This window comes from Hypomesus nipponensis, chromosome 17, assembly GCF_054491055.1.
Source record: "Hypomesus nipponensis isolate SF chromosome 17, ASM5449105v1, whole genome shotgun sequence".
Lineage (NCBI taxonomy): Eukaryota > Metazoa > Chordata > Actinopteri > Osmeriformes > Osmeridae > Hypomesus > Hypomesus nipponensis.
In genome coordinates, this window is record NC_140377.1 from 1860001 (window position 1) to 1887715 (window position 27715).

General features: G+C 50.9%; 2 protein-coding genes across 4 annotated transcripts in view; both read left to right on the forward strand.

Moving 5' to 3' along the window:
• LOC146252910 (ras-related protein Rab-37) overlaps positions 1 to 2493 on the forward strand; it is a 7203-nt gene extending 4710 nt beyond the window's left edge. For both annotated transcript variants that reach the window (XM_084678690.1, XM_084678691.1), the window contains 5 exons: positions 1 to 38; positions 411 to 476; positions 1196 to 1252; positions 1492 to 1568; positions 1706 to 2493. The exon at positions 1 to 38 is cut by the window's left edge and continues 15 nt beyond it. In XM_084678690.1, coding sequence (XP_084534816.1) covers positions 1 to 38; positions 411 to 476; positions 1196 to 1252; positions 1492 to 1568; positions 1706 to 1811 — 344 coding nt within the window. In that variant the 3' untranslated portion in view covers positions 1812 to 2493. The remainder of the gene's footprint in view (positions 39 to 410; positions 477 to 1195; positions 1253 to 1491; positions 1569 to 1705) is intronic.
• A 1226-nt stretch (positions 2494 to 3719) lies between these two features.
• Positions 3720 to 27442, forward strand: nherf1b (NHERF family PDZ scaffold protein 1b). Of its 2 annotated transcripts, none has more exons than XM_084678668.1 (6): positions 3720 to 4693; positions 15057 to 15221; positions 18666 to 18819; positions 24945 to 24988; positions 25505 to 25627; positions 26631 to 27442. In XM_084678668.1, the coding sequence occupies exons 1-6, from the start codon at positions 4112 to 4114 to the stop codon at positions 26775 to 26777; spliced, it is 1215 nt and encodes a 404-aa protein (XP_084534794.1). In that variant the 5' UTR covers positions 3720 to 4111; the 3' UTR covers positions 26778 to 27442. The 2 variants fall into 2 exon arrangements, with proteins under 2 accessions (XP_084534794.1, XP_084534793.1); XM_084678667.1 differs by having other exon boundaries at positions 3721 to 4735.
• Positions 27443 to 27715: the final 273 nt, after the last annotated feature.

Genomic DNA, 27715 nt, shown 5'->3' on the forward strand with positions numbered 1-27715 from the left:
ATGACATCACCAGCAAAACGTCCTTCGACAACACCAGGGTGAGACTCTTCTTCCTCTTCCTCTGTCTCTCCCCCGCCCCCTCCTCCTGTCTCCCATGGAGGGCCTGGGGGAGGAGATGTGATGTCGACGTGAGAGGGCAAACATACTGCTGCAGGTTCTCCCCTGCTCACAGTGAAGAGCTTTGAATATTCCATTTGTCATCTGGAGTGTGCCTTTCCTTGAGTGTTGGCATTTTACACCCTAATCTTGTTTTTTTCCATCTTTCCCTCCTCCTCCTCAACCTTCTCTCTCTCCCTCCTTTCTCTCTGCCTGCCTCTCTCTCTCCCTGCCTGCTTATTTCTCGATCTCCCCCCCCCCCCCCCTCTCTCTCTCTCTGCCTCTCTCTATCTGTTTCGCTTCTCGTCTTCTAGGCCTGGCTGACTGAAATTCACGAGTACGCACAGAAGGATGTGGTCATCATGTTGCTCGGCAACAAGGTGAGTGAGATTTCCTTTTAGTAGCGAAGCAAAGCTCTCATTAGGATAAACGTACACACACATGCATGCCAACCGCAACATACACACACACAGTGTTTTCTTGCACTCCACCAAACACAAGTGAAGTAAACACAGATATAAAGCTAAAAGCTAACATAATTGTACTGGGTTTATATTAAACTGATTTTAAATGTTGCTATACTGGAAAGGGTAAGGTACAGTTTAGGAAGCCAGTGCCTCGACACCAGTGTCCTCTGGTGGTGGTTGTGAGACATTTCATGCACTACAGCCGAGAGCGCTCTATCTCGAGAGCAGTGTTGTCTCCTCTCCTCTCCCCTAGATAGAGAGTGCTAGCGTTGGTTTATTCTTAGTCATGTTTAGCTCCTGTAGCTGCTAGTGCATCTCTGACGAGCCATCAGTCCTTGAGGCTGTTTGTGTGTATGTATGTGTGCACACACATTTGTCCTTGCATGTGTGTGTCTGTACGTGTGTGTGTGTGTCTGTGTGTCTGCACATGTGTGTGTGTGTGTGTCTGCACATGTGTGTGTGTGTGTCTGCACGTGTGTGTGTGTGTTGCACATGTGTGTGTGTGTGTGTGTTGCACATGTGTGTGTGTGTGTGTGTGTTGCACATGTGTGTGTGTGTGTGTGTGTGTCTGCACATGTGTGTGTGTGTGTGTGTGTGTCTGCACTCATCTTGTGTCTCCTGTGTTGCTTCAGGCTGACATGGCTGCAGAGAGAGTCATCAAGATGGAGGAGGGAGAGAAGCTGGCCAAGGTAGGAATGCTCTCTCTCACACACACACACACACACACACAGGCTCACACACACACACACACACACACAGGCTCACACACACACACACACACACACACACACACACACACAGGCTCACACACACACACGGCCCAGAAAGCTGGGCTTCTTTCCAAAGCCTCTCTGTCCCTGGTCCTGTCTCATTGCTAGTGAGACTATTGAGACTCACCCCTGCCCTGTCATCCCTGGTTACGTTTCAGGAGTACGGAGTTCCCTTCATGGAGACCAGCGCCAAGACGGGAGTCAATGTAGAGCTGGCCTTCCTCGCTGTAGCAAAGTAAGACCCTCTCACCCCATACCCTCTCATCTTCACCTGCTCACCCTCTCACTGCAGCCCTCATACTCTAATCCTCTCTCTCTCTCTCTCTCTCGCTCTCTCTCTCTCTCTCTCTCTCTCTCCTCCCCCCCTTCCAGAGAACTGAAGCACAGAGCAGCCCAGCAGCCTAACGAACCCAAGTTCCAGATCCACGACTACATCAAGTCTCAGAAGCAGGGGTCAAACTGCTGCGGCCTGGTGTAGCGACCCATGACCCCTGACCCCCGCTCCCGCCACTCTATCCTGGAGGTCACACTGAGAGGACAGGGAGACCTTGAGACACACAGAGAGAGAGAGATGGAGAGAGAGATGGAGGGAAAGAGCAGAGAGGGAGTAGGAGAGAGAAACGGCTGTCCTATGTAGTAAGAACTACAGTCACCCAACACGTTTCTTAACTGTCTGTTCCAAGTGAAGCAGTAACTGTGAATAGGCCCCAACTGTTTTTAAAGATGGTATGGTTCAAGTCTTGTCTTCTGGTCTCTCTTTCACTAAAATCCTGATCATATTCTGCAGCATGTGTTTTGATGAGTTTGAATTCTTCATGTGCCATCCACACACACACACACGCACACACATACATGTACCCACACACACACACACACACACCCATGTACACACACACACACATGACACAGGCTGGAGAGAGGAGTCTTGTGTGTCTCTGTGATGGAGGCTGTTGTATTGTACTTCTGTAAGTAAGGTGTCTGTGCTCATGAACTGCTCTGCGTGTAAACATTGATTGTCTGTATTTAATTTCATCATGAATGTCGGCTTGATGAAAACTGCTCGATGTCACACCTGTCGTCATGTTGATCACAAAGTGCCATGGAAACGTGCTTTGTTATTGTGTTCTATGAAGAAAAAAAAGTATATTTTGTATTGTAGATTCAGCTGTGGTTTGTCGTTTTTGAGTCTAAATTTGTTTTGTTTGAGGTTTATTTGGTGTATCACACACAGTTTAAAATTATCTTGAAAAAAAAAAAAAAAAAACGTTTGAAAGGTTGAAAAAATATTTTCCAAAAGTTTTTTTTTAACTGTTACTGATGGTTAAAAAAATATTTCACCCCCCAAAAAAACGGTTCTCAAGGTAGATTTTTTGTTGTTGAAAAGATGTAGAAAAAAAAAAGTTTTTTAAGATTTCAAAAGTATTTTTGAAAACAAAGTTAAAAGTTGAGTTTTTGGGGGTGAAAAAATAAGAAGTACGTTTCTAAAGGTTGAAAATTACAATTTAAAAGTGATTTATTTTTTCTAAAGGTTGAAAAAGTTTGTAAAGCTTCGTTTTTTGGGGGGGTGGGGGGAAGATTCTAAATATTGGTGTCCAGTTACCAGCCTGACACAAAATCAGGTAGTAGTAGCCTACTGACTACTTTTTACTAAAGTAAATATCAGAGCCCATACTTCTTTAACTTGAGTGAAAAAGTGTAGTCAGTACTTCAACTTACATCCTTTCTAAGTCTTTTTAAACAGGAGTATCTGTACTTCTACCTTTATATAAAATCCAATTAAACGTAGGCTATAATATAATCAGATCACAAACAGAAGTCAAAACATGCATGACGTTCAGTTCTGGGTGACTGCTGCAGTAAGCCTTACTGACAACTAGATGGCAGCATATGAAGTCTTATTAGGGCTATGCACAGAACGAGAGCGCTCCACACTGCACACCAGTGTAAAAAATGTGTTCAAGATGTATTTCCATTAACGTTTGAAAGGTTCATGATTTGTGTATAATAGGTGTATGATGGTTGTTCAGGGGTTAGGAAAGGTGCATGATTGTAATCAGAGAAAGAATGGAGAAAATGAGAGAGAGTGAGAAAAGGGAGAGAGACTAAACGGGGGGAGAGGTAGATATCTCAGTTCGTAAGAACTTGCCACGTTTGCAAAGCGACCATACTCCTCCTGAAGCAGTTGTCCCCGGTCGCAGTCAATAACGACAGTCGCTACCGTGGCGCGTGCACTTGTATGGACCAAGTGTTGTTGAGTTCATTCAAACTGCGTCTACATCAGGAGCCACGCGCCCCCCTCCTGAAGATCAGAACTTGTTTTAGTCTCTGAAGCGACGTCGTATATAGGCGCGCCTACATGTCCTCTGCTAAAACGTCACCATCCTTTATAAACCACCGAGTTTAATTCTGTAGCACGTTAGAACTGGGCTCCTGTCCAGAATACGTGAAGTATAGGCGGAGGAACGCAAGGGATTTCCGATAGCCCACGTCTCGGACCAGCGTCCCTCCCTTCCCAGTAGGAATTCCCAAGTTTTGCCTCTCAGGCCTGTGAGCTTCGGGTGACACTATCATTAAACTGCGACAAACCGCGGACGGCGCTTTCTCGCGGCGGAGCTTTCCTTCTGGATCTTTCCTCTGGGGGCAAAGGTTCCTGTAACGGGGGCACGGCTACCATTTGTGGCATCAGCATCTAACAAGTTTTGTTGAGGCGTTCGTAGCGAGAGAAGGACAGTTTCTCCAGACGGCAGGTTGAATTGGAGAAACCAGAGCGCAGAAACAATGCCAAGCAAAAACGACGATTTTCGTCCGCGGCTGTGCGTACTGGAGAAGGGAGATAACGGATACGGGTTTCATCTCCACGGAGAAAAGGGTAAGACCGGACAGTTTATTCGGTTAGTCGAGCCCGACAGCCCGGCCGAAACTTCGGGACTTCGTGCTGGGGACCGACTGGTGTTTGTGAACGGGGAGAACGTGGAGAGCGAGAGTCATCAACAGGTTGTCTCACGGATACGAGCCACCGCGGGCATGCTCGAGCTCATTGTCGTCGACCTGAACACCGAGCAACTGTTGAAAAAACACAACATCAAGTGTCTCCGAGAATATGTCACCGATGGCATCCCGTTACCCGAGGAATTTGAGAACGAGGAAGACGTGGAGGACAACGGCACTCCGATACAGTCTACCCCCAACGGCACTCCGATACAGTCTTCCCCTAACGGCACTCCGAGAGAGTCTTCCCCTAACGGGACACCGAGAGAATCGACTCCCAACGGAACACCGAGAGAGTCGACTCCGGTACCGGAGGATAACGGAGAGATACACAGCCACGTTGAGAAGAAGCTAAGCACCGACTCTGAGAAGGTCAGCGAGCGCACCAGCACGATCCAATTTGATCAACTTCTGGTAACTTTTTTTGGTTTCAAATACATAGACCTACATTTATTTTGACAATTAAAACATTTTTAAACAGCAAACGTCTTTGCTACTACCTTTTTAACAGCCTGTTTTTGCTGCTCGTGAAACGTAAAACAGGATATGGAAATACTTTTGTATGGCCTCAGCTAAACACAGAGGACTTGCATTCTTCCGTTAGGATAAGAGGTGTATTGGCGGCAATAACATCATTAATATGGACAGTTGCTCGCGCAGAACCCACTCTGGTCATTGTGGAGATGTTGGCAAAGCGGTGGGGTGGTGGGCATGAGAGGCAGCTGGCTGCACATTCTGTTGTGGGTGGAAAGGAAGGCTATGTGAAGGACAAACAGCCTGGTTCACCCTGAAGTTCAGTTAGACAGTCTGATGACTGAGATTCTATCTCTCTCTCTCTCTCTCTCTCTCTCTCTCTCTCTCTCTCTCTCTCTCTCTCTCTCTCTCTCTCTCTCTCTCTCTGTGTTTCTCCTTTCTCTCAGTAATAAATACAATGTATGCATATTTTTCCTCTCTACTGACCCCCCCCCCCTCCTCTGGGTTCAGAGGTCGCTCCATTGGATCGTGCTAAGCTGGTGAATGATAAACTAGTGATCCACGGTGCGTTTAGACCTTCTCTGTCAGGGTTACACTGGCTGTAGAAGGGCTGGCGCATGGGGCCTCCTGTGCTTACATGGAACCCATCTAATGGATGATTATGGCGTCAGTATTCATATCCACCACGGCGAGGTGTGCTGTCTGATGTCAGGTTTGGGGCTCCCCTGGATTGGCCAGGTGGACACAGCTGGCCTTCTGATTGGATGCGTCATCCTGGAGCAGGAAGTAATGTCGTTTGTGATCTGTCTGTGTTTCTTCTAAGGACTGGAAAAGAGTTGAGGTTGAGTTTGAGGTTGGACAGAGGTTGAAATTGAACGAATTAAAGGAAGGAGATAGAAAGAGAAAGAGAGGAAGAGAAAGAGAGACAGAGACAAAGAGAGAGAGAGAGAGTATTAGTACTGATACAAATGTTTATGAACTGGAAACAACACCACATCATTCAACAAGGGAAAGACTTCTGGTGTCTTTGGTGTCTTGTCTCTAAAACCCACAAGGCATTCTGGGACCAGTCTCCTCAAACCTCAGCTCTCTTTGAAAAACATCAAAACATGTTCCTCTCTTGTTGGAGCGCAATCATTTCTTACTGTTACACACAGGGTTATGCTATGGATCAACCACTAGTTTAATCATTATCTTTATGATAAGATCAATCTTACATGCTAACAAGCTGACGCGTTAACAGCCAGCAAACATGCTAACAACATCAACATGTCTAAGGATCATTAGCGCTGTTGAGGAAAGGAAACAGGCTCTTTGGAACATCTGTGTCCACTGATTAGTCAAGGATGTATACCCCTGGGGCTACACACACACACACACACACACACATTCACATAATGTACACACTCACAGGTGTGTCTTGCCACGTCATATATACATCTTAAGATCTTGTGTTGTCAGTAATCCCACTCAGAAGAACACATTCCCATCCAGTCCTAGTTTACATGTATACTAGGTGATGTAATGAGCAGACTGACCCCCCCCCCTCCTCTCCTTCACCTCCTCCTCCACATCCTCCTCCTTGTTCAGGGAAGTGTCCTGTACAGTTGTACAGGACAGTATGTTCTGTCTTCAGCGACAGTAACCATGACTGCTTTGACATCAGTAACTTATTGACTCGTTTTGTTACCCTCAGACACTTTGTGTCTGAATTCTCTGCCTCCATTCCAGCCTCTGCCTGCCTCCATTCCATCCTCTGCCTGCCTCCATTCCAGCCTCTCACTGCAGCCTTGCACAAGCCCACAAGCATTTTCAGCCTCGCTCAGTCTTTTGGCTCTCAGGGTTAGCGTATGGATGTGTAGCAGGAGGAGGTTAGGGCGCAGAGAGGATATGGTTGTGTAGCAGTAGGAAGGGCCTTGGGGTGTGTTCTGTTGCAGCACTGTTTCAGCCTGCATCCTGTCTGGCATTCCATGGCACGCACACACACACACACACACATAGAAATATACACACATTGAATAATACAAAAACACACACACACACAGAGGAACTCACACAGAAAAACCTGCACAGAACACAAACACATTCACACACATCTACAGAGAGAGAGAGAGTCCGCAGTTTAATTCAGAAGTCTTTACCGGCTGTTTTGCTGCCTGCCCTAACACTGTGTTTCTCTGAAGAAAACATAAAAAGACTCAGTAACACCTAGTCCGGAAACCAGGCAGCTGGTTTGACGTTACCGTGGTTACGTTGTTGTAGCGTATGCTTTCCATGTGGACCATGTGAGGAGAGGAGGAGAGGAGAGGGGAGGAGGAGAGGAGGAGGAGAGGGGAGAGGAGGAGTGAAGGATGAGTGTGGTGGATGACAGCAGAGGAGAAGAGGACGAGGTGGAGCAGAGATAAAGGGGAGGTTGGACGGAGAAGAATCAGGAGTTTCACTGTGTTGTTGTAACCAGAGGGGAGGGCAGCATCTTGTCCGTGATTGGTTCCAGAGGGCCATGTACTTGTTTACCAGGAAGGAACGTGTCACTGGGAGGAGCATCAGAGTGGAACAAAAGAGGGAGGATAAAAGTAAGGAGGGAGAAAGAGAGGGGGGAGGAAGGTAAGGAGGATTGGAAGGGAGGAGGGGTACAGGGAAGAAGAGAGGGGGCAAGGGGGGAAAGGAAGGGAGGATGAAAGAAATGAGGCAGGAAGAAAGCAAGGGAGGTAGGAAGGGAGGGAGGAAGGGAGGGAGGTAGAGAGGGAGGGAGGTAGAGAGGGAGGGAGGTAGAGAGGGAGGTAGGAAGGGAGGGAGGTAGAGAGGGAGGGAGGTAAGGAGGTAGGAAGGGAGGGAGGGAGGTAGAGAGGGAGGTAGGAAGGGAGGGAGGTAGAGAGGGAGGGAGGTAAGGAGGTAGGAAGAGAGGGAGGGAGGGAGGTAGTGAGGGAGGGAGGTAGAGAGGAAGGTAGGAAGGGAGGGAGGTAGAGAGGGAGGGAGGTAAGGAGGGAGGTAGGAAGAGAGGGAGGGAGGGAGGTAGTGAGGGAGGGAGGTAGGGAGAGAGGGACCGAGGGAGGTAGGAAGAGAGGGAGGTAGGGAGGGAGGAGCAGTGGGAGGACAGGAGAGAGCGTCAGAGGAGAGTATGAAGGGAGAGAAGCAGTGCCTTTAAATGAGAGAAGTCAATACTAGAGGTTGTGCTGGGAAGATGGAGGGTGGGGGGGGGGGTCGCTAAGAATTTAGCATTTTCAAAATGGAGCCTAGTATCAGAGCTCAGTCTGCCTCTATCAGGGTCCTGCCTGCCTGCTTCTGTCCTGCCTCTCTTGCTGTCATTGTGTTTTGGTGGCTGGTCGCCCACACTTTCCCTCCGCTCTGCTATTGAGGAAAAGACCACATCAACACAAGCGTTCAATTTAGACTTCGCTAGAAGGCTGGGTGGAGGAGGAGAGGCAGACAGACTGTGAGAAGTTGTGAGAAGCTGAAAAAAAGTCAGTGTTAGAGGCAGATATAGAGGGTGAATCAGAGGTAGGAAAACATAGAAAAATCCTCCCTTTCTCCCTTTCCTCCCCCCTCCTCTCCCCCTCCCCTCTCTCTCCTCTCCTCTCGCCCCTCCTCTCCCCCTCTCCCTCCTCCCCCTCTCTCTCCTCTCCCCTCCTCCCCCTCTCTCTCCTCTCCTCTCCCCCCTCCTCTCCCCCTCTCCTCTCCTCTCCCCCTCTCCCTCCTCCCCCTCTCCTCTCTCCCTCCCACCCAGATAGACAGTCTCTAATCATCTCCCAGCAGTACCCTCTCATGCTCTCTGTAGATGTAAGGCGTTTGTTGTTACTCTCAACCCTACATCTCTTCAGGCCTCCTCAGCTCTGCAGAACGAGTGGGAGGGCAGCCTGTATATTGGCTTGACCTCCCCTGTGTGTGTGTGTGTGTGTGTGTTGGGGGGGGGTTGAGAGACTGCATGGGTTGACATCAGCCCTGAGTAGAGACTACCTCTACTTGCTGGCTGAGGAAGTCACAGGCTCAGCTGGGGTGTCAGCAGTATGCAGACTCTACCCTCATGTCAAACTGGTTCTGGGTGTGTGTGTGGATGAGTGGGTGTGTGTATGTAATGACTGAAACAGCCTGTCTGTTTACCCAGTGTGTGTCTGAAACCTGAGATGGAGTTTTAATTATGAAACTCAGGGCCGTGTAAATATGGTCTAGGTCTTGCTCAGCCTATGTCCTAGAATCTCAGCCTCTCCCCCAGCCCCTCCCCCAGCCCCTCCCCCAGCCTCTCTCCCAGCCTCTCCCCCAGCCTCTCCCCATCCTCTCCCCCAGCCTCTCCCCGGCCCCTCCCGAGCCTCTATCCCAGCCTCTCCCTCAGCCTCTGCTGTGACCTTGCTCTGCAGCTCTCAGACTCCAGGAGGCTCAGTCTGGTTTCCTGTCATTGTTGTTGCTGGATGCACACAATCAGTCACAACCCCCTCCTCCCTCCTCTCTCCTCTCTCTGCCTCCTCTCTCTACCTACTCCCTCCTTTCCTCTCTCTACCTCCTCCCTCCTCTCTCTACCTCCTCTCTCTACCTCCTCCCTCCTCTCTCCTCTCTCTACCTCCTCCCTCCTCTCTCCTCTCTCTACCTCCTCCCTTCTCTCTCCTCTCTCTACCTCCTCTCTCTACCTCCTCCCTTCTCTCTCCTCTCTCTACCTCCTCCCTTCTCTCTCCTCTCTCTACCTCCTCTCTCCTCTCTCTACCTCCTCCCTCCTCAGTGTAGAGACTCATCCTCCTGTGTGTGAATGTCTGACCCAGCTTCTGTAGCTTCTGTAGCTTCTGTAGCTAGGGTAGGAGTGATCTGACTTGTTAAACAGAGTTACGTAACACCTTTTTGAACACAGACACACATGTTTAAACACAAATCCATGGATTTTCACACAATGCAGTGTGTGTATGTGAGTATGTGTGTGTATGTGTGTGCATTTTTCTAACCCTTTGCCCCGTCTTGTGTTGTGGGCCGTTTCCTCTGGAACACACAGCTCAACAATCAACAAAGACCTGTGAAGGTTTACTCCCAGACCTTGTCACACACACATACACACATACACAATCACTAGCTAGGCCAGGCCTACCTTCTCTGCTGGGATGTTTCTACACAGGGAATCACTGGCTGACACGCTAATGCTAACATGCTAACATGGCTACCACACACGGGGCAGTTCTTCATTGTTTTCAGTGAAGCTTTAGCTGACTGTAAATACATTATTGGGCATCTGTGCTCACAAGTTACAGGTTGGACAGGGGGTGGGAATGAAGAGAGTGTGTCTGGGTCTCCTCTCTCTACCTCCTCTCTCTCTGTGTGTCTGGGTCACCTCTCTCTACCTCCTCTCTCTCTGTGTGTCTGGGTCACCTCTCTCTACCTCCTCTCTCTCTGTGTGTCTGGGTCTCCTCTCTCTACCTCCTCTCTCTCTGTGTGTCTGGGTCTCCTCTCTCTACCTCCTCTCTCTCTGTGTGTCTGGGTCACCTCTCTCTACCTCCTCTCTCTCTGTGTGTCTGGGTCACCTCTCTCTACCTCCTCTCTCTCTGTGTGTCTGGGTCACCTCTCTCTACCTCCTCTCTCTCTGTGTGTCTGGGTCACCTCTCTCTACCTCCTCTCTCTCTGTGTGTCTGGGTCACCTCTCTCTACAGTCTCACATTCCAAGGAGGAGAGTGGGACGGATGGGTGTGGGGTCACCACCCCTGTCCAGTGGTACGTTCCACTTCCTGGTTCATTCTGCTGCAGGACCACACCCTCTCTGACAATAAGATGACTATAAGAGACTGGACCACAACCTCTCTGCTCTGGCGTAGGGGGAAATGACTGTCCACTCACCCTAAAATAGACAAGACACACACACACACACACACAGATGAGGACACACACATACATATAAACAGTCAGTATTAGCAGTATTAGCAGATGTCTGTAGACTTCCACCTATAGACAGTGTGTGTGTCCTTAGGACAGTCTTATGTAACCATAGTGATGACTGGCACCCAGTCTCCAGGCCCCTCCGCCTCCAGGACCTCCAGACCCCTCCCCCTCCAGGACCTCCAGGCCCCTCCAGGACCTCCAGGCCCCTCCCCCTCCAGGACCTCCAGACCCCTCCCCCTCCATGACCTCCAGGCCCCTCCCCCTCCAGAACCTCCAGGCCCCTCCCCCTCCAGGACCTCCAGACCCCTCCCCCTCCAGGACCTCCAGGCCCCTCCCCCTCCAGGACCTCCAGACCCCTCCCCCTCCAGGACCTCCAGACCCCTCCCCCTCCTTGGCCCCAGTGGCTCCCCAGCTCCTCCTGCCTCACAGCTGGCTCTGTAATGCAGCCACACACACCCTCACGTTATCCACCCACCACACACACCTTCCACTTGCCATGGAGGCACCATGTAGCTGTGTGTGTGTGTTGGTGGTAATCCTTTCAGTCATTGCCGGCCCTCTGGAGGGTCCCTGATTGGCTCCTTAATCTCCAATCAGAAGGAAAGTCACGAGGTTAGTGATTCCACTGTGTGGTCGTGGCAACCGTGGCAGTCCTGCAATGTTCTTTCATTTGATCAAACAAGCCCTCCCTCCTCTCTCTCTCTCTCTTTCTCTCTCTCCTCTCTCTCTCCCTCCTCTCTCTCTCTCCCCCTCCTCTCTCTCTCTCTCTCTTTCTCTCTCTCTCTCTCTCTCCCTCGATACAGATGACAGAGTTTCAAAGTCAACCTCAGTCACATGACAAAGTCAGATGTCCTGTTTGATCATAAACCCAGAACTGACATTGTGAGCTAAATTGTGTGTTCGTGCAGGTGTTTGTATGTATGTGTGTGTGTGTGTGCGCGTATGTGTGCATATGTGTGCGTGCATGAATTTGTGTGTAAGAAAGTACCAATATGCCAGTCACCGAACGACACTAGACTCAAGAACAATGGACTGCATGGGTGAAGGTCTAAAAAGAGGAAGAAATAAAGGGATTGAGAGAGAGACAAAGAGCAATACAGAGAAATGACAGAGAGAGAGGGGGAGGGGTGTAAGCGAAGATTGGGTTGAAGGTGAGTTCCTGAAAGTTGACCTGTCATGGTTCTACACCAGCTTTGACCTGCCTACCAACACACACAGACACACAAACAACAGACACCAATTAGTGTAGTTCAAGGGGTCTTTGTGATCTTGTCATCTGCGATCTGTGGGTCTGTCTCTCTCTTGATTCCAAACTCCATTTCAACAGTATGTGTGTGCGTGTGTTGGATGTGCGTCTGTTCGTATGTTGTATGACAGTATGTGTCTGCATGCGTGTGTGTCAGTGCGTGTGGATGGTATTGTGTATGTGTTTCTCTTTTACGTGAGGAAGTGCAGCACAGAGAGAACTGTACACAGGAAAGATGAAGCCCTTGTTCCTGTCTCAGCCACACACACTTCCCCACGGAATGGAAAAGCTGCCGTCATCTACAACACACACACACACTCACACACTCACACACAGACACACACACAGACACACACACAGACACACACTCACACACACACACACAGACACTAAATGATTAGTTTCCACAAACATGTGCAGGTCATCAGCTTCTCTGTCCGCCCAGAGATTGTTTTTGTTCCTGCTAGTGTGACCCCAGCCTTGGGTTCAGAGGTCACATAACGGTTACGTGATCCTTTGAGGAAGAGCGCATGTCGACCTTCCTCATTTTTCTGCAGGATCAGGGCTATTATGTGGAAACTATGTGTTTGACAAGAGTCTGTGAGATTGTATTTAAGCATCCTAGAAGTGAACAACCTCTGGCTCTTTTTATTTTCCTTGGAGAGGAACAGAGAAGTAAGAAAGAGAGACAGAGAGAGACAGGGGGGGGGGCAGGGAGAGGCAGAGAGAGACAGAAAGAGGCAGATAGAGGCAGAGAGAGACAGAAAGAGGCAGATAGAGACAGAGAGAGACAGAGGGGGGGGGGCAGGGAGAGGCAGAAAGAGACAGAAAGAGGCAGATAGAGGCAGAGAGAGACAGAAAGAGGCAGATAGAGACAGGGGGGGGGGCAGGGAGAGGCAGAGAGAGACAGAAAGAGGCAGATAGAGGCAGAGAGAGACAGAAAGAGGCAGATAGAGACAGAGAGAGACAGAGGGGGGGGGCAGGGAGAGGCAGAAAGAGACAGAAAGAGGCAGAGAGAGACGGGGGGGGGGGCAGGGAGAGGCAGAGAGAGACAGAAAGAGGCAGAGAGAGACAGGGGGGGGGGGCAGGGAGAGGCAGAGAGAGACAGAAAGAGGCAGAGAGAGACAGGGGGGGGGGCAGGGAGAGGCAGAAAGAGACAGAAAGAGGCAGAGAGAGACAGAGAGAGACAGAGGGGGGGGGGGCAGGGAGAGGCAGAAAGAGACAGAAAGAGGCAGAGAGAGACAGAGAGAGACAGAGGGGGGGGGGGGGCAGGGAGAGGCAGAGAGAGACAGGGGGGGGGGCAGGGAGAGGCAGAAAGAGACAGAAAGAGGCGGAGAGAGGCAGAGAGAGACAGGGGGGGGCAGGGAGAAGCAGAGAGAGACAGAAAGAGGTGGAGAGAGGCAGAGAGACTGAAAGAGAGACCACCAAGAAACAACTAGTTTATTCATGTCACACAGATCCATCCCCCTACTCCTCTTGTCTTAGTGTGACTGATCAGCTGAATTACTGATACAGCACGCCACTGTTACTGAGTGGTGGGGGGGGGCATCCCATCATGCACCTTGCCCCAACCTTCCTAGGGATTGATTCCTGAGAGCAGGAATCAGGCGGAGTCTTCAGGAAGCCTGCCACTTCCTGCCTTGCTCCTCCAGGCTTGAGAGGGTGTGTGTGAGTGTGTGAGTGTGTGTGTGGACATGGGGTTGAGGGGGCTATAACTATGATCCCCTCAAGAAGACAGACATCTTTAGCTACGTAGCAACAAGCATTATCATTCAGATTCCTGCTTACTACAAACAAGCTGCCCAGATTAAGCTGTGATGTAGTAGCTCTCTCTCCCCCGCCCCTCCCTCGCCCCTCCCTCGCCCGCCCCTCCCGCTCTCCCTCCAGTTAAGACGTCCGTTTCTAAATCCAGAAACGCTGAGCACTGGTCGCCATGACGGAAGGGAGTATATATAATTCTTGGATGACAACAATACAGAGCTATGTCTGTTCTTCCTGTCCCCCCCTGGTAAGGACAGAGACCCAGGGAGGGGCCGGGGGGTCACCATTGTCTCGTCCTGATGGTTCTAGAACACAGTTGAACACTCAAAACAGAGTTCTCTAAAATACCTCTGGAACCATCCCTCCCTCTGCCCTCTACTCAGTTTTCCCTCCCCAAGCAAAGCTCCAGTCATACCCTCCCTCCCTCGCTCGCCGTCCCCCTGCTCAGGGCTCCCCTCCTCCCCTCTACATCAGCCAGGCGAGCCAGACATGCTGGTCCTGGTAGCGACAGGCTGGGTCAGGACTGCAGGAAGCCAGCATGCCCTCCGGCAGACATGTTTAACCTGGGCTACATATTCATGGTCAACGACTCCATGGAGCTCTCTGTAGTGTTTGTGCCTCTAGTGCTGCCTCAGCCTCTAACACTGCCTCAACCTCTGCCTCAGCCTCAGCCTCTAACACTGCCTCAGCGGGATCCTGTGAAAGAGGAAGTATCTCTAGGATGGAAGGTGATATCTCTAGGATGGAAGGTGATATCTCTAGGATGGAAGGTGGTATCCTAGGAGGGAAGGTGGTATCCTAGGATGGAAGGTGATATCTCTAGGATGGAAGGTGATATCTCTAGGATGGAAGGTGATATCTCTAGGAGGGAAGGTGATATCTCTAGGATGGAAGGTGATATCTCTAGGATGGAAGGTGATATCTCTAGGATGGAAGGTGATATCTCTAGGATGGAAGGTGATATCTCTAGGATGGAAGGTGGTATCCTAGGAGGGAAGGTGGTATCCTAGGAGGGAAGGTGGTATCCTAGGAGGGAAGGTGGTATCTCTAGGATAGAAGGTGGTATCCTAGGAGGGAAGGTGGTATCCTAGGAGGGAAGGTGGTATCCTAGGAGGGAAGGTGGTATCCTAGGAGGGAAGGTGGTATCTCTAGGATAGAAGGTGGTATCTCTAGGATAGAAGGCGGTATCCTAGGATGTGGTATCTAAGGATGAGAGGAGGTACCTCTGGACTGTGCTGTTAAATGTGTCAGTGTATTGATGAACTGAGTCCTGTTTAGGTGCGGTGTATATTGACCTATCGATGTCTGTGTGTGTGTCTGTGTGTGTGTGTGTGTCTGTGTGTGTGTGTCTGTGTGTGTGTGTGTCTGTGTGTGTGTCTTTGTCTGTGTGTGTGTTCCCTCCCCCAGACAGCAGAGCTGCGGCCCAGGTTGTGTGTGATCCAGAGAGGGGCTAGTGGGTATGGCTTCAACCTGCACAGTGAGAAGGCCCGTCCGGGTCAGTACATCAGAGCAGTGGATCAGGACTCTCCAGCCCAGAGAGCCGGACTGCTGGCCCAAGACAGGATCGTACAGGTACGGATCTCAACTATACTACAGGTCATTATCTGGAGGAGAGTACAGGTACAGATCTCAACTATACTACAGGTCATTATCTGGAGGAGAGTACAGGTACGGATCTCAACTATACTACAGGTCATTATCTGGAGGAGAGTACAGGTACGGATCTCAACTATACTACAGGTCATTATCTGGAGGAGAGTACAGGTACGGATCTCAACTATACTACAGGTCATTATCTGGAGGAGAGTACAGGTACGGATCTCAACTATACTACAGGTCATTATCTGGAGGAGAGTACAGGTACAGATCTCAACTATACTACAGGTCATTATCTGGAGGAGAGTACAGGTACAGATCTCAACTATACTACAGGTCATTATCTGGAGGAGAGTACAGGTACAGATCTCAACTATACTACAGGTCATTATCTGGAGGAGAGTACAGGTACGGATCTCAACTATACTACAGGTCATTATCTGGAGGAGAGTACAGGTACGGATCTCAACTATACTACAGGTCATTATCTGGAGGAGAGTACAGGTACAGATCTCAACTATACTACAGGTCATTATCTGGAGGAGAGTACAGGTACAGATCTCAACTATACTACAGGTCATTATCTGGAGGAGAGTACAGGTACGGATCTCAACTATACTACAGGTCATTATCTGGAGGAGAGTACAGGTACGGATCTCAACTATACTACAGGTAATTATCTGGAGGAGAGTACAGGTACAGATCTCAACTATACTACAGGTCATTATCTGGAGGAGAGTACAGGTACAGATCTCAACTATACTACAGGTCATTATCTGGAGGAGAGTACAGGTACAGATCTCAACTATACTACAGGTCATTATCTGGAGGAGAGTACAGGTACAGATCTCAACTATACTACAGGTCATTATCTGGAGGAGAGTACAGGTACAGATCTCAACTATACTACAGGTCATTATCTGGAGGAGAGTACAGGTACAGATCTCAACTATACTACAGGTCTGTAGTCATCTGAAGGACAGTACAGGTAATTGTCTCAAAAGATAATACAGGTACATGTCTGAAGGAGAGTGCAGGTACATCACTGAACTGTGACAGGATGGAGAGTCATTAGTTTACATAAACACATTTACATTTCTACAGAGAAAAAATCAGTCTGTCAGGAATGTGTGTGTGTGGTGCTAACTGGAGTGTGTGTGGTGCTAACTGGAGTGTGTGTGGTGCTAACTGGAGTGTGTGTGGTGCTAACTGGAGTGTGTGTGGTGCTAACTGGAGTGTGTGCGCTGCGGAGGAATGTTGCCGTGTGGATCTGTGTGGGGTCCAAATCCGAGCATGTGCAAAACTGTCACCCGGAGTTAAACTCAGATTGAGTTAATCCAGATTAGCCACTGTAAAGTGTGTGTAGTCTGCTCTCTGACCAATCCCACTGTAGCAGTCTACAGAAGACTCTGGATGATGTCTCTGTGGATTAGTGAGTGGATTTGTGTGTGTGTGTGTGATGTGTGTGTGTGTGTAGCCGGGCAGCCATGTGTGATTGTTACAGGACAGGCAGGAGGAAATGGAGGAGAGTTGAGGCTTTTTGGGGGGCCCCTCGTACACACACACACACACACACACACCACCCAGCAGTGTGTTCTTTGTGTTAAATGAACAGCTATTGTTCCCCAGCAGGCGTGCATTGTTTGGTTTCCTCTCTAGGACTGGGTTAGACGGACAAGCCCACCCTGAACAGCCCCGCTCACACACACCTACAAACCTCTACACACACACACATACACACATGCAGAAACACGTGTTTTCCCAGGGCTGACCCTTTAGATGTTTATAGGTGTTAATAAAAGATCATATACACTACACTGCAGTAAATACTACACGACAGTACATGCCATACTAGAGAGAGAGAGAGAGAGAGAGAGAGAGAGAGAGAGAGAGAGAGAGAGAGAGAGAGAGAGAGAGAGAGAGAGAGAGAGAGAGAGAGAGAGAGAGAGAGAGAGAGAGAGAGAGAGAGAGAGAGAGAGAGAGAGAGAGAGAGAGAGAGAGAGAGAGAAGGAGTGAGAGAGAGAAGGAGTGAGAGAGAGGGAGAAGGAGTGAGAGAGAGGGAGAAGGAGTGAGAGAGAGGGAGAGAGAGGGAGAGAGAGAGGAGAGAGAAGGAGGGAGAAGGAGGGAGAGAGAGGGAGAGAGAGAGGGAGAGAGAGAGAGGGAGAGAGAGGGAGAGAGAGAGAGGGAGTGAGTGAGGCAGGGAGAGAGAGGGAGTGAGTGAGGCAGGGAGAGAGAGGGAGTGAGTGAGGCAGGGAGAGAGAGAGAGAGAGAGAGAGAGAGAGAGAGAGAGAGAGAGAGAGAGAGAGAGAAGGAGTGAGAGAGAGAGAAGGAGTGAGAGAGAGGGAGAGAAGGAGAGAGAAGGAGGGAGAGAGAGGGAGAGAGAGGGAGAGAGAGAGAAGGAGTGAGAGAGAGGGAGTGAGAGGGAGAGAGAGAGAAGGAGTGAGAGAGAGGGAGTGAGTGAGGCAGGGAGAGAGAGGGAGTGAGTGAGGCAGGGAGAGAGAGGGAGTGAGTGAGGCAGGGAGAGAGAGGGAGTGAGTGAGGCAGGGAGAGAGAGGGAGTGAGTGAGGCAGGGAGAGAGAGGGAGTGAGTGAGGCAGGGAGAGAGAGGGAGTGAGTGAGGCAGGGAGAGAGAGAGAGAGAGAGAGAGAGAGAGATACACTTAATGTAGTGAACTGATGAAACATTATTAAAGGTCCATGCTGTAACAAAGACCATTAATTTAATTAGGAATAGGAAGCTGATTACCTTTTGGAACTAGGAAATTGACGATTGATGCAAGAGAGAATATTCTGGAGTCTGAACTCCTCCTAGTTCTAGACAGATCTATGGACTAGCTGTTGTTGCTTCATGTTGACCTGCGTCTGTAGTGGTTAGGTTACCTAGGTTACATTGTTTTGACCCTGATGCGACCGTGTGTTCTGTTAACATGAATTAACTAGCTTGACCGCCCCACTCTCTCTATTCCCCTTCCTATCACCCTCTGTTTCTCCCTCTTTCTATTCTCTCTCTCTTCTTCTGTTTCTCTCTCTCTTCTTCTCTTTTTCCACTCTTTCCTCTTTTTGTGTTTCTCTCTCTCCCTGCCTCACCCCCTCTCTCTCCCTGCCTCACTCACTCCCTCTCTCTCACTCCCTCTCTCTCCCTGCCTCACTCACTCCCTGTCTCTCACTCCCTCTCTCTCCCTGCCTCACTCACTCCCTCTCTCTCACTCCTTCTCTCTCTCTCTCTCTCTCTCTCTCTCTCTCTCTCTCAATATCAATACATGCTTTATTGCCATGAATGTTCAGGTTGAACAGTGTTGCCAAAGGGTTCCACAAAAAAAGGGACAAGACGTGTGATTATGAACACATCACAGAACTGAGGGCTTCAAACTCAGAAGTGCTGAACAGGTCACTGAGCGTCACAGGGCTGTCTCCCTCCGCAGGTGAATGGTCTGGTGGTGGAGGGGAGGCAGCATTCGGAGGTGGTGTCCACTATCAGGGCCGGCGGCGGCCAGACCACCCTGCTGGTGGTGGACCCCGACACAGACGCCTTCTTCAAGAGCTGCCGTGTGGCCCCCACTGCCGCTCATATCACGGGTGAGACTGCACACACACACACACATCCATACACACACACACATCCACACACACACACACATCCATACACACACACACATCCATACACACACACACATCCACACACACACACACACACACACACATCCATACACACACACACACACATCCATACACACACACACATCCATACACACACACACATCCATACACACACACACACACACACATCCATACACACACACACACACACACATTCATACACACACACATCCACACATCCACACATCCATACACACACACACATTCATACACACACACACACACATCCACACACACACACACATCCATACACACACGCACACACACATCCATACACACACACACACATCCATACACACACACATCCATACACACACACACACATCCACACACACACATCCATATACACACACACACACACATTCATACACACACACAGGCTTTAGTTCTGCTCATAGTTCAGGTACCCCTCTCCCCCCTCCTCCCCGCTCCCCCTCCCTTCCCCCTCCTCCCTCCTCCTCCCCCTCCTCCCCCCTGCTCCCCCCTCCCTTCCCCCTCCTCCCCCTGCTCCCCCTCCCTTCCCCTTCCTCCCCCCTCCTCCCCCTCCCTTCCCCCTCCTCCCCCCTCCTCCCTCTCCCTTCCCCCTCCTCCCCCCTGCTCCCCCTCCCTTCCCCCTCCCTTCCCCCTCCTCCCTCCTCCTCCCCATCCTCCCCCCTGCTCCCCCTCCCTTCCCCCTCCTCCCCCCTGCTCCCCCTCCCTTCCCCTTCCTCCCCCCTCCTCCCCCTCCCTTCCCCTTCCTCCCCCCTGCTCCCCCTCCCTTCCCCTTCCTCCCCCCTGCTCCCCCTCCCTTCCCCTTCCTCCCCCCTGCTCCCCCTCCCTTCCCCTTCCTCCCCCCTCCTCCCCCTCCCTCCCCCCTCCTCCCCCTCCCTTCCCCCTCCTCCCCCCTGCTCCCCCTCCCTTCCCCTTCCTCCCCCCTCCTCCCCCTCCCTTCCCCTTCCTCCCCCCTGCTCCCCCTCCCTTCCCCTTCCTCCCCCCTCCTCCCCCTCCCTTCCCCTTCCTCCCCCCTGCTCCCCCTCCCTTCCCCTTCCTCCCCCCTGCTCCCCCTCCCTTCCCCTTCCTCCCCCCTGCTCCCCCTCCCTTCCCCTTCCTCCCCCCTCCTCCCCCTCCCTCCCCCCTCCTCCCCCTCCCTTCCCCCTCCTCCCCCCTGCTCCCCCTCCCTTCCCCTTCCTCCCCCCTCCTCCCCCTCCCTTCCCCTTCCTCCCCCCTGCTCCCCCTCCCTTCCCCTTCCTCCCCCCTGCTTCCCCTCCTTTCCCCTTCCTCCCTCCTCCTCCCCCTCCTCCCTCCTCCTCCCCCTCCTCCCCCCTCCTCCCCCTCCCTCCCCCCTCCTCCCCCCTGCTCCCCCTCCCTTCCCCCTCCCCCCTCCTCCCCCCTCCTCCCCCTCCTCCTCCTCCCCTCCTCCCCCTCCTCCCCCTCCCTTCCCCTTCCTCCCCCTCCTCCCCCTCCCTTCCCCTCTTCCCATCCCTCTCCCCTTCCTCCCTTGTCCTCCTGGCCTGCTGGTAAACAGTCAGAGATGAAGGGTCTGTCTGACAGCTTTGCTCCCTCTCCTTTCTTTCTCTGTCTGCCAAGGAACACAGACAGAGAGACACTGAGCTCATTCACTTCCTGTTCATCCCCATACAGATCCAGGAGCAGCTGAACCTGCTGGAACACTTGTTAGGTTTAACATATATTATACTGACCTGAGATCAGGGATCATAATCATAATGATCAGCTATCATTATCAATAACTCTGTCTGTGGTTGGGAAGAGCATACACCAGCACCCACTATCGATAAGGAAAGACTCCAAATCCATACAATCTGATATATTTCATGATTCATAATCAATAATCCATTAGTGACCTGTAACACTTAATGTCTTATTCTGCCTGAGCGTAAGAAAGGTCCCTGAGGTGACGGCTGCAGTGCGTCACGCTGCCTGTAGGGGGCGCCAGGCTGCAGCTGGAGCACTGTGGTCGTTTCAGGAGTTTTGCTCTGCATGGGTGTGAAACACCGGGAGGACGTGTGTGTGTGTCTGTCCGTCAAGCAGGCGTCACTATGGCAACTCCAGGGTGTGGGGTGTGCATTGCCTCCCTATCTGGAGGGGGGGGGGGGTGGGGGGGGCGGGGGGCGGGGTGACCAACCAGGCTTTGCTATGGTAACGTTTGAGATGTTGGGGCAAAACAGTGTCCGGAACGGGCTTTTCGAGGCAGTTTGTGTGCGTGTGTGTGTGTGTGTGTGAGAGTCTTGTTGAGAACACTCCAGACACACAGCAGATCTCTCTCCTGGTCTCTCCTGGTCTCTCCTGGCTACCTCAAGCTCAGCCAGCTGATATAGCCAGCTGGCATCTCCACTCTTAGTAGAGTCAAGTAGCAAACAGTGCCTGAGTTTGAGGACACAAGCTTCTGTGTCCAGATCGTTACGTTCTTAGATCCCCCCCCCCCCCCCCCCAAACCCTCATCTGTAGCTCCGCCCCAACCCTCCTCATAGCTCCGCCCCCAGGATCAACATCCCACAGAGGCTGAATTCCTTTCGGGCGTTGCCCCGGTAACTGCACTTCTGTGCTGCCCAGTCATAGGGCACCTGCTAACAGAGACTCTCACAAAACATACACACTTACACACACCCACCCAGCACACACACACACCCACCCAGCACACACACACACCCACCCAGCACACACACACACCCACCCAGCACACACACACACCCACCCAGCACACACACACACCCACCCAGCACACACACACACCCAAGCACATGCATATTGCATAAACGCACACGCGCTCAATCACACATACTACCACTCACACACACACACACACACACACACACTCCCCTGACCAGCCCAACTGGCCAGCACCTTTGTTTGGTTTCCAAGGTGCAGGGTACAAGTGGAGCCCAGTTGAAGTGGAGAGAGTCTGCTGTGACAGAGAGCACAGGAACACACATACACACTACAGAGAGCGAAGCTGAGGAGGGGAGCGAGACAGACACGGCTGAGGGAACTCCTACAACAACTCCTGGAACATCCAGAGAAACACAGAAAACCAGTAGAACAGTTGGAGAACCGTTCCAACAACTTGGAGAACAGTAAGAACGACTCCATGGACAGAAATAATCCTTCCACAGCCTAGAGAGACACAGTGACAGCCTGAGAGGGACAGAGCAGTCAGGACGAGTGGAGGGAAGATCTCTGGGACCAGTGATGTCAAGTCTGAGAAGGTTGGTAGGTCTGGTGCTAACAGATCTCTAACACCAGACCTACAAGGATCTGAGAGCCAGTCCTGCCAGTGTGTGTCCCCAGCAGGGCTGAGGAATGTGGGTGTGGAGGGTGGGGGTCTGTGTGGAGGAAGGTGGGTGTGGAGGGTGAGGGTCTGTGTGGAGGAAGGTGGGTGTGGAGGGTGGGGGTCTGTGTGGAGGAAGGTGGGTGTGGAGGGTGGGGGTCTGTGTGGAGGAAGGTGGGTGTGGAGGGTGGGGGTCTGTGTGGAGGAAGGTGGGTGTGGAGGGTGGGGGTCTGTGTGGAGGAAGGTGGGTGTGGAGGGTGGGGGTCTGTGTGGAGGAAGGTGGGTGTGGAGGGTGGGGGTCTGTGTGGAGGAAGGTGGGTGTGGAGGGTGGGGGTCTGTGTGGAGGAAGGTGGGTGTGGAGGGTGGGGGTCTGTGTGGAGGAAGGTGGGTGTGGAGGGTGGGGGTCTGTGTGGAGGAAGGTGGGTGTGGAGGGTGGGGGTCTGTGTGGAGGAAGGTGGGTGTGGAGGGTGAGGGTCTGTGTGGAGGAAGGTGGGTGTGGAGGGTGGGGGTCTGTGTGGAGGAAGGTGGGTGTGGAGGGTGGGGGTCTGTGTGGAGGAAGGTGGGTGTGGAGGGTGAGGGTCTGTGTGGAGGAAGGTGGGTGTGGAGGGTGGGGGTCTGTGTGGAGGAAGGTGGGTGTGGAGGGTGGGGGTCTGTGTGGAGGAAGGTGGGTGTGGAGGGTGGGGGTCTGTGTGGAGGAAGGTGGGTGTGGAGGGTGGGGGTCTGTGTGGAGGAAGGTGGGTGTGGAGGGTGGGGGTCTGTGTGGAGGAAGGTGGGTGTGGAGGGTGGGGGTCTGTGTGGAGGAAGGTGGGTGTGGAGGGTGAGGGTCTGTGTGGAGGAAGGTGGGAGTGGAGGGTGGAGGCTCTGACATAGTTCAGTAAAAAGTAACTAGTACTATTACCTTTTTTAGTGTCATAGGGTTCTATCTTAGGGTTGCCAACTTTGTCACTATGAAATACGGGACACATGGTGACCTTCAGGAGCAGTGCAGGTGTAAATGTAAGAAGTAGAAAGTTCCCACATTCATAAAAAAAAAAAAGTGAAGTAAGGTACTGATACCAGAAAAATGTACTTAAGTACAGTAAACATTAAGTACCGTCTCTGTAACTGGGTAACAACACAGACCAAAGGGGTTAGCATGTGTGTTTTGGTGTAAATGATCAAAGGGGTTAGTATGTGTGTTTTGGTGTAAATGACCAAAGGGGTTAGTATGTGTGTTTTGGATGAAATGACCAAAGGGGTTAGCATGTGTGTTTTGGATGAAATGACCAAAGGGGTTAGTATGTGTGTTTTCGTGTAAATGATCAAAGGGGTTAGCATGTGTGTTTTGGATGAAATGACCAAAGGGGTTAGCATGTGTGTTTTGGATGAAATGATCAAAGGGGTTAGCATGTGTGTTTTGGATTAAATGACCAAAGGGGTTAGCATGTGTGTTTTGGATGAAATGATCAAAGGGGTTAACATGTGTGTTTTGGATGAAATGACCAAAGGGGTTAGCATGTGTGTTTTGGATGAAATGATCAAAGGGGTTAGCATGTGTGTTTTGGATAAATTTACCAAAGGGGTTAGCTTGTGTGTTTTGGATAAATTTACCAAAGGGGTTAGCTTGTGTGTTTTGGTGTAAATGACCAAAGGGGTTAGCATGTATGTTTTGGATAAATTTACCAAAGGGGTTAGCTTGTGTGTTTTGGTGTAAATGATCAAAGGGGTTAGTATGTGTGTTTTGGATGAAATGACCAAAGGGGTTAGCATGTGTGTTTTGGATGAAATTACATATCCCAATAAATTTTATCTAATCCAACAATCACCAGGATAGAAAAGATTAGCAAGCTGCTAAATGTTTCCATCCTTGTTGGTCATGTGATCGGATTGCTAATCAATACAAATGATTGCCAGGTGTGTTTTGCTAATGAGTGGGTGAATATAAACAAATTTGACTGTCCACATCCATTATTCGGGGTGGCAGGGTTAGCACAGTGGTTAAAGTGGTTGACTGCAAATCAAGAGGTTGAAGGTTCATATCTCCCATGGTGCTTTTCGATGAACTTTGACTACATATTTATTGGGTGTAATATTATATAAACGTATTTAATGATCCACATCAATATAAAGTATTTCCAGTGTTCATGGATGTATACTGTGTATACTATACTATATGACTATATGGGTAAACTGCTGTGCTAGTGGGCCATGTGATTGGTGGACAATCTGATAGGTGATAGGCTAGTAGGTTGGGTTCAGGTATGCCTCCCTTCTGAGGTTGGTGATGCATAGCAGTAGCAGCTAAACAGGATCACCATCACACACACACACACACACACACACACACACATGAAGATGATGCTGGTGTGAATAATGGATGTGTACACATACCTGCACTATGTAACAGAGGAGGAGGTGTTTGTGGAATGAAAACTGAGAAGGAGAGAGAGAGAGACGGGGGAGGGAGAGTGAGAGGAGGGGGTGAGTAGAACGTGACATACAGAGAAAGAGAGACAATGAGAGAGAAAGAGAGAGACACAGAGAGATAAAGAGAGACAATGAGAGACAATGAGAGAGAAAGAGAGAGACACAGAGAGATAGAGAGAGCGAGAAGGAGATATCCTTTTGATCAAGTCCAGCTATATGTGTGTCCTCTTCCAGGAACTGCTCTCCAGGTGTTTAGGTGTCTGTGTTTCTCAGCGCTGTGAGGGAGTCTGAGCAGAGAGGCAGTATGTGTGTGTGTGTGTGTGTGTGTGTATCTAAGTGTGTATCAGTGACCAATTAGTGTTTCTACCCACAGGAGCCTTACCTGAGCCTCTGATCACCGGAGACATGGAGGAGAAGGTACGACACACACACAATCCTACACACACACACATCCACCTCTCTCCCCCCAACACACACACACACACACACACAGTGAGTGTGTCTTCAGAGTGTAATCAAGAGTGTTATTTATAGTGAGTTTTCAGCCCAGCCTCAGTTTATCGAAGGGGTGTTGGGAGGAGAGGGAGAGGGAGACAGAGGGGTGAGGTTAATGACAGGGGCTGAGAGCTGATGATTAGTGACACTGAGCAGGGATGGACTCAATCCTCTTTTAACCAGCTTGAACCCTTAGCAACTTGTAGCCTTGGCAACCTGCAGCCTTGACAACCTGGCACCTTGGCAAGCTATAGCCTTGGCAACCTGTAGCCTTGATGCTACCTGGCGCCCTGTAAGCTAGGCATGAGGTGTGGTGTTTACAGCAGCTCTCTGAGAGGCAAGTTAGAACAGTGCAGCTGACAGCTGAGAGTGCAGGCTAGACTGCCCCCCTGTGGACACATGCAGTACTGCATCCAGGTAACTGGGTCTCCCCAACAGAACGGCGGCGTTGCCAGGGAGACGGAGAGAAACTGTAAGATGTCGGTCAGCCCGTCTCCATCCAGCTCTTCCAGCTCCTCATCCAGCTCCTCTCTCACCGCTGCCACGCCCAGCCCACAGCAGGTGAGGGGGTGTGTGTCTGTGTGTGACTGTGTGTGACTGTGTGTCCCTCTGTGTGTCTGTGTGTGTGACTGTGTGTCCCTCTGTGTGTGTGTGTGTGACTGTGTGTCTGTGTGTGACTGTGTGTCCCTCTGTGTGTGTGTGTGTGTGTGTGTCTGTGTGTGTCTGTGTGTGACTGTGTGTCTGTGTGTGACTGTGTGTGTGTGTGTGACTGTGTGTGTGTGTGACTGTGTGTCTGTGTGTGACTGTGTGTCTGTGTGTGACTGTGTGTGTGTGTGACTGTGTGTGACTGTGTGTCCCTCTGTGTGTGTCTGTGTGTGACTGTGTGTGTGTGTGTGACTGTGTGTGTGTGTGTGACTGTGTGTCTGTGTGTGTGTGTGTGTGACTGTGTGTCTGTGTGTGACTGTGTGTCTGTGTGTGTGTGTGTGTGTCTGTGTGTGACTGTGTGTCTGTGTGTGACTGTGTGTCTGTGTGTGACTGTGTGTCCCTCTGTGTGTGTGTGTGTGTGACTGTGTGTCTGTGTGTGACTGTGTGTCTGTGTGTGACTGTGTGTGTGTGTGTGACTGTGTGTCTGTGTGTGACTGTGTGTGTGTGTGACTGTGTGTGACTGTGTGTCTGTGTGTGACTGTGTGTGTGTGTGTGACTGTGTGTGACTGTGTGTCCCTCTGTGTGTGTGTGTGTGTGACTGTGTGTCTGTGTGTGACTGTGTGTGTGTGTGTGACTGTGTGTGTGTGTGTGACTGTGTGTCTGTGTGTGTGTGTGTGTGACTGTGTGTCTGTGTGTGACTGTGTGTCTGTGTGTGACTGTGTGTGTGTGTGTGACTGTGTGTCTGTGTGTGTGTGTGTGACTGTGTGTCTGTGTGTGACTGTGTGTCTGTGTGTGACTGTGTGTGTGTGTGTGACTGTGTGTCTGTGTGTGACTGTGTGTCCCTCTGTGTGTGTGTGTGTGCTTGTTCTGCATTTTGCAGGTGCATCATGTTGTTCATCTCCCCCCCCCCTTCCCCCAGGCCTCCCAGCCGGTGATTGTGGAGGCCGTCCCAGGCCTGGCTCTGACCCTGCAGCAGGTGAAAGAGCGCGCGCACCAGAAGCGCTCCAACAAGAGAGCGCCCCCTATGGACTGGAGCAAGAAGAACGAGCTGTTCAGTAACCTATAGAGGAACAACACACACACACACACACACACACACTCACACACACACCCAAGGACCAAGACACACACACACCCCATATTAAGGACAATCACATACATATTCCACATACACACATGGCTGAAGACAAATTCATGCACTTACACACCCACCGACACACAATCTTATCATTCTACATATATGTATACTAGATACTCAGAGGTTTAGACAGAAGTCTGAAAAACATTTTCGCTCGAGATGAAACCACAATTTTTACTTTTTGTTGAGGAAAGATTATACACAAATATGTAAGATATACTGAATCAGAGATTAAATCCATACTGAACTATATTCAATGCTACTGTATAAACGATGTACTAACATAGAGCTCTGAACATGTTGGACAGAGCTGCAGAGCAGGATGTTACAGTGCTTCAGTGTCCTGTCAGGGTGTATGGGTGTGTCTGTACCTGTATGTCTGTACCTGTGTAGGAGTTTGTCTGTACCTGTGTAGGAGTGTGTCTGTACCTGTATGTCTGTACCTGTGTAGGAGTTTGTCTGTACCTGTGTAGGAGTGTGTCTGTACCTGTATGTCTGTACCTGTGTAGGAGTGTGTCTGTACCTGTGTAGGAGCGTGAATCTATGGTGTGTGTGTGTGTGTACTGTCAGGGGAACTCCCTCCCTCCCTCCCTCCCTCCCTCCCTCCCTCCCTCCCTCCCTCCCTCCCTCCCTCCCTCCCTCCCTCCCTCCCTCCCTCCCTCCCTCCCTCCCTCCCTCCCTCCCTCCCCAGTCTGCTCTGCCGTCAGAGGACAGATATCACCCTGCCAACCGCTCGGACAGCCAAGGTCACTGACCAGATGCCACCCCCATCCCCCCCAGGTCACTGACCCCCCCAGGTCACTGACACCCCCCAGTCCACTTCCTGTGTGATCCTGAATATGAAAGCCCCCTCCCCCCCCCCCTAC